The 6352-nt window shown below is 43.7% G+C and overlaps 1 protein-coding gene across 1 annotated transcript; it reads left to right on the top strand.

Moving 5' to 3' along the window:
- The first annotated feature begins 4970 nt into the window (after positions 1 to 4970).
- Positions 4971 to 5693, top strand: LOC123401129 (fasciclin-like arabinogalactan protein 1). Its single transcript, XM_045094855.1, has one exon. It carries the CDS (start codon positions 4994 to 4996, stop codon positions 5570 to 5572), a length of 579 nt encoding a protein of 192 aa, XP_044950790.1. The 5' UTR covers positions 4971 to 4993; the 3' UTR covers positions 5573 to 5693.
- The last annotated feature ends 659 nt before the right edge of the window (positions 5694 to 6352 follow it).

Below are 6352 nucleotides of genomic sequence, written 5' to 3'. Positions count from 1 at the left end.
TTACAAAGGGATTTCATTTTTTTGAACTTATTTGAACTCCATACTTTTTGTGTGTTCGAAATGCACCATTCAAAGGCATATCAAAAAATTTCAACAATTTCTGACTTCATTTGGTATATTTCGTGCATTTACTTTTTTTTTTGGCTAGTTGACCCTGAAATTGAAAAGCACTACAAATGAACTCTCAAAATGTTGAAAGTTGGCATGCTATCATCATTTTACCCACATAGCATGTGTTAAAAAGTTGAGAGGGCTACGACAAAAACTGGATGCAGTTCGTGTACAAAACGGACAATCTCTCTCGAAGTAGTAGCGTTTCGAACGAGAACTCGTCTCTTACAAAGGGATTTCATTTTTTTGAACTTATTTGAACTCCATACTTTTTGTGTGTTCAAAATGCACCATTTAAAGGCACATCACAAAATTTCAATAATTTCTGACTCTATTTCGTATATTTCGTGCATTTACTTATTTTTTGAGCTAGTTGACCCTGAAATTGAAAAGCACTACAAATGAACTCTGAAAATGTTGAAAGTTGGCATGCTATCATCATTTCACCCACATAGAATGTGTTAAAAAGTTGAGAGGGCTACGACAAAAACTGGACGCAGTTTGTGTACAAAACGGACAATCTCTCTTGAAGTAGGAGCGTTTCGAACGAGAACTCGTCTCTTACAAAGGGATTTCATTTTTTTGAACTTATTTAAACTCCATACTTTGTGTGTGTTCAAAATGCACCATTTAAAGGCACATCAAAAAATTTCAATAATTTCTGACTTCATTTGGTATATTTCATGCATTTACTTATTTTTTTTGAGCTAGTTGACCCTGAAATTGAAAAGCACTACAAATAAACTCTGAAAATGTTGAAAGTTGGCATGCTATCATAATTTCACCCACATAGCATGTGTTAAAAAGTTGAGAGGGCTATGACAAAAACTGGACGCGGTTTGTGTACAAAACGGACAATCTCTCTCGAAGTAGCAGCGTTTCGAACGAGAACTCGTCTCTTATAAAGGGATTTCATTTTTTTGAACTTATTTGAACTCCATACTTTTTGTGTGTTCAAAATGCACCATTCAAAGGCACATCACAAAATTTCAATAATTTCTGACTTCATTTGGTATATTTCGTGCATTTACTTTTTTTTTTTGAGCTAGTTGACCCTGAAATAGAAAAGCACTACAAATGAACTCTGAAAATGTTGAAAGTTGGCATGCTATCATCATTTCACCCACATAGCATGTGTTAAAAAGTTGAGAGGGCTACGACAAAAACTGGATGCAGTTCGTGTACAAAACGGACAATCTCTCTCGAAGTAGTAGCGTTTCGAACGAGAACTCGTCTCTTACAAAGGGATTTCATTTTTTTGAACTTATTTGAACTCCATATTTTTTGTGTGTTCAAAATGCACCATTCAAAGGCATATCACAAAATTATACAATTTCTGACTTCATTTGGTATATTTCGTGCATTTTTTTTTTGAGCTAGTTGACCCTGAAATTGAAAAGCACTACAAATGAACTCTGAAAATGTTGAAAGTTGGCATTCTATCATCATTTCACCCACATAGCATGTGTCAAAAAGTTGAGAGGGCTACGACAAAAACTGGATGCAATTCGTGTACAAAACGGACAATCTCTCTCAAAGTAGCAGCGTTTCGAACGAGAACTCATCTCTTACAAAGGGATTTCATTTTTTTGAACTTATTTGAACTCCATACTTTATGTGTGTTCAAAATGCACCATTCAAAGGCACATCACAAAATGGACAATCTCTCTCGAAGTAGAAGCGACCCCCACAATAAGAGACGACATTCTTCGTCTCTCATATATGGTGGACACTAGCTCACCTAATTTTTCAACCGTCGATGATGGTCGCTACTCCTACTTCCTCTAGTGCATAAACAATATGTAGCACAAGGAGAAGAAGGAGAAGCGACCCCCACAACAAAAGTGGTTCTACGGCACGCCACGTGGTTCCGCTGCACGCCACGTGGGACTAATGGTCTTTCATTTTTAAATGACTGTTTTAATCAAAAACAGATCTGTTACAAAAGGGATTTCATTTTTTGAACTTATTTGAACTGAAGACTATTTGTATATATATGTGGTCGAAATGCATGATACCATGAAGTTAGAAAGGGCTAAACCATTCAAAAGTAGCAAATGAAGTAAGAAAGGGCTAAACCATTCAAATTTGGAAACTATAATGGCACAAACAAAAACTAGACATATATAAATTGGTCCAAGAAGTACATGATACTAGTCCAAACAGTACATAATGATAGCTACCATAGATATATATACAAGTGTTCGACGTTCAGAACACTACTCGTCTGAATCATCTAAATCAGAATGTCCACCTTCCTCGAGGTGACGCCGGCCATAGTGGATGACTCGAATCTTGCGGTACAACTCGTATGAAACGTATGCATCTTTTGCTGCATACTCAATGTTGATATCATCAAGTGGGCCCTTCTCCCAAAGTTTGTGCAGAGACTTTGGGAAACTGGTCTTCATATCACCATATGAATCGTCGATCAAGGCAACTGCCATATGAGCCATCGAAGTCCTGTCATGTCGAAGCCTGAATATCGTTTGGAGATCAACGAGGCAACCAGCTGGTATCTCAATACCGAAGTTGTGCCTCATCTTCAGCTTGTCGTTCCTTATGTCAACGGAAGCAAAAGTGATGCCGCTGCGAAGGAAGTCCATGAGTTCTGGACAATGCTTGTCACTCCTGCAACAGAAACAAATTAAAATGGAACAAATGTTACATACTGCTGCAATAAGGAAACATGTTTCACTACAACTAAAGAGAAAATTATCTTTAGGATTCAAATAGAACATATGCAATGGAACCTAGAGAGATCACTATAGCTATCCAATGGAACCTAGAGAGATCACTAGCTATATGCAATTTTCATGACTATGACATATCATATTGCTATCCAATGGAACCTAGAGAGATCACTAGCTATATTCAATTTTCATAACCTTGGATCAAAGAACACCGCATAAAATTGTATCACTACAACTATGATTTCAACGGAACATATTGAACCAATCAGATTTTTCAGATTGTGGAACACTATTCCAATCAGATTGTGTTCCCTTCAACTAATCAAAATTGTTTCACTACAACTATTTGAAGCGAACCAACTATGATTCCAATGGAACATATTAAACACTAGCTAATTCTAATATGATTTTTCAGATTATGGAACACTATTCCAATCAGATTGTGTTCCCCTTCAACTAATCAAAATTGTTTCACTACAACTATTTGAAGGGAACCAACTATGATTCCAATGGAACATATTAAACACTAGTTGATTCTAATACGATTTTTCAGATTATGAAACACTATTCCAATTAGATTGTGCTCCCCTTGAACTAATCAAAATTGTTTCACTACAACTATTTGAAGGGAACCAACTATGATTGAAACAAATAAACTTACAATGTCATTATCTTGGATCAAAGAAAGCCTCAAAACTTACCTCGCCCATTGGAAGATCAAGACATGGCGTGCGAAGCATAGTTGGATGACGGCAACACCGTGTTGATCGGCCTGTACTCCAGATCAAGCCCCAAGAACTTCTCATGATCCACTGCGTTGTCAAACCATCGTTCCTTCAACTGTTGAAGAAAAAACGGCACCTCCCTGCTCAGGCTCGTGTACACGACATGGAGCTTGGTCGTGCCATGTGCGAGCACCTCATGAAAGCTAGTTGGCATGGTGGAAGAAGAGAATGGAAGAAGAGAAGAGAAGAACAGAGAGGGATAGCGAGAGAGAAGAAGAAACAGAGAAATGGCAACTGTACGCTTCGGTTCGTGCTTTTCATCGCCCGAAACGACGCGGGATGCAAACCGTTTGGGCCTTTAGTCCCGGGTTGAGCCACCAACTGAGACTAAAGAGGTATACCAACGGTTGCCACCACTACGGCAGGCCACGTGTTAGTCCTTTAGTCCCGGGTTGAGCCACCAACCGGGACTAAAGGGGGATACGAACGGTTGCCACCACCACTACCCACCATGTAGCCCTTTAGTCCCGGTTTGGGACACGAACCGGGACTAAAGGCTCCTTACGGGCCGGGACTAAAGCCTCGAGGGAGGCATTGAGAATTGGGGCAACGTGGCCGGGCCTTTAGTCCCGGCCCAGAGGCAGGCCGGGACTAAATGGTCCCGGCCAAAGGCCCGTTTTCCACTAGTGGCGTGGAGGACGTGTGGCCGCGCACGTGCCGGGAAAATCCGTCGGAGCGCCGGAAGGGTGAAGGGGGGATGGGGCGGGGAAGGGGGAAATCCGTGGTGAAGTCGACGGGTTGTAGCGGCGGTAGGCAGATGGGGCGGCGCCAGAATCGGCACAGTGGCGGAAGGTGTGGTGCGTGAGGGGCGGTTTCGGAGAAGAAAATGCTTTTTTTTCGCCTAAGAGAGGGTCGGGCACGTCGTTTTTCCTTCCGCCGGCATCTCCGGGCGCCCCCCTGCACGCTGGGTACGGGCTGGGATCGTCGGGGCCAATTTCGACCCAAGCCGGCGAAAAACGGGATTCTGAAAACGCGAGTAAGCCGTTTTTCATCCGCTGACGAAAAAAAATGATCCAAAGAGGTTCATTGGGGGCGCGGCTCAAGATGCTCTTATATCAAGGGGCGCGGAGAGTACCATCTAGAAAACACATGTACTAATCTGCCATACGTGTGCTGAAAAAGCTACTTACAGTTCTTTTAGGGATAAAAAAGACACTAGCCTGCTTTATATAGACTTGAACCTTGATCACAACGTAAAGCTAAATATAGACATCAAGCCTGCGCGGTGACTAATTTCCGCACCAGGCAGCAAATTAGCTTGTACTGAACTCGTGTGCGAGTGTGTCAATCATTCACGATTCAGATCATCGCTCGCCACCACCTTTTTTTTTGCTATAAAAACAGAAGAGGAGTGCACCCACGGTTCAGGCCATCGCTCGCCACTCTGCTCGTACTAGCTACACAATGGCATTCTCGCTCGCCGCCAAGTATGCGTCCGCCGTGCTCCTCCTCCTTGTCCTCCCGTGCCACGGCGCCGCCCACAACATCACCGCCATCCTCGGCGCGCACCCGGGCTTGGCCGAGTTCACCAGCCTGCTGGCGTCCACCGGCCTCGCGCACGACATCAACCGGCGCAACGCCCCCATCACGGTCCTCGCCGTCGACAACGCCGGCATGGCTCCGCTCAAGGCGCGTCGCATGCCGCGCGCGGCGATACGGCGTCGCCTCTCGCTACATGTCCTCACCGACTACGACGGCGTCAAGCTGCGCAGCCTCCCGCCAGGCGGCTCCGCGGTGGCGTCCACCCTGTTCCCGGCCTCCAGCTCCGGGGCCGGGGGCAACGGCATGGTGAAGATCGTCATGCCCGGGCTCGGGCTCGGAGACGAAGGGCGAGCGAGGTTCCTGCCCGTCGGCTCCGGCCCCGGTTTCTGGCAAGCCGCCTTCTTCGTCAAGTCCGTGTACGAAGAAGCGCCTCGCGACATGTCGGTGTTCCAGGTCTCCGCCGTGATGTCGGCCGGAGGCCCGCGCAAAGCTACTCATTAATGGCGCAGCTCCGGGCCAGCTATATCCCGGGCTTAGCTTGGCGATCAGAATAATGTCACTGCATGCTCGTATCGTATGAAGTCTTAGTCATTTGGACATGTGTATGAATGTCAATTGATCGGAACCATGTCAGGAGAGTTTCGGCATCGATATTGCTTGCTATGTGTCAGCTTTGTTGGGGGTTTCTCTGAGCGCGTCGGTTACAAAGTAACGGTGCCGATAAGAGTAAGTACAATAAGGTATAGTCAGCATGCTGTAAAGATTAAAATAGTATATTTTTGTTAAGTTGAATGAAAGAGAAAAGAAAAGAGAAGGGAATCGCGCTCTTCGTGAAGAGCCAGATCTAACACGTGTTCCTAGGTGCTTTGTGAGAATGAAATGTGTGCCATATATGATAAAAGTAGTACTCTTTTATATCTAACTATTGTACAAGCTAGCTATAAAATGGGTTATAAGACTGTTTATAGTCAGCAGTTGGTTATACTATTAACCATGTTCTAAGTGTGTTGACTCTTTCAAAGCACTCAGCGTGACGGATTGATGCCGTGCTGATGCAGTGTGCATCATTGGCCCAGTATTTGCCGAGTTTTGGGAAGGACCTAGAACCTTCCGTGAACCGGGATTTTTTTTTTCTTTCTTGTATTCTTGTTCCGTTTTCTCTTGTGTATTTTTCTTCTTCGTTTCTTTTCTATATTTTATTCTCTATTTTTTTGCGAATTTTATTTTACAATTCGCGAACATTATTTTGTTCATCAGATTCAAAACATGGTCAATAATATA

Source organism: Hordeum vulgare, chromosome 6H (assembly GCF_904849725.1).
Source record: "Hordeum vulgare subsp. vulgare chromosome 6H, MorexV3_pseudomolecules_assembly, whole genome shotgun sequence".
NCBI classification, from domain to species: Eukaryota; Viridiplantae; Streptophyta; class Magnoliopsida; order Poales; family Poaceae; genus Hordeum; species Hordeum vulgare.
This window is presented reverse-complemented; position numbering and strand designations above follow the sequence as displayed.

Coding starts and splice junctions, on each gene's coding strand:
- LOC123401129 (XM_045094855.1), top strand. CDS start 4,994: ATGGCATTCTCGCTCGCCGCCAAGTATGCGTCCGCCGTGCTCCTCCTC.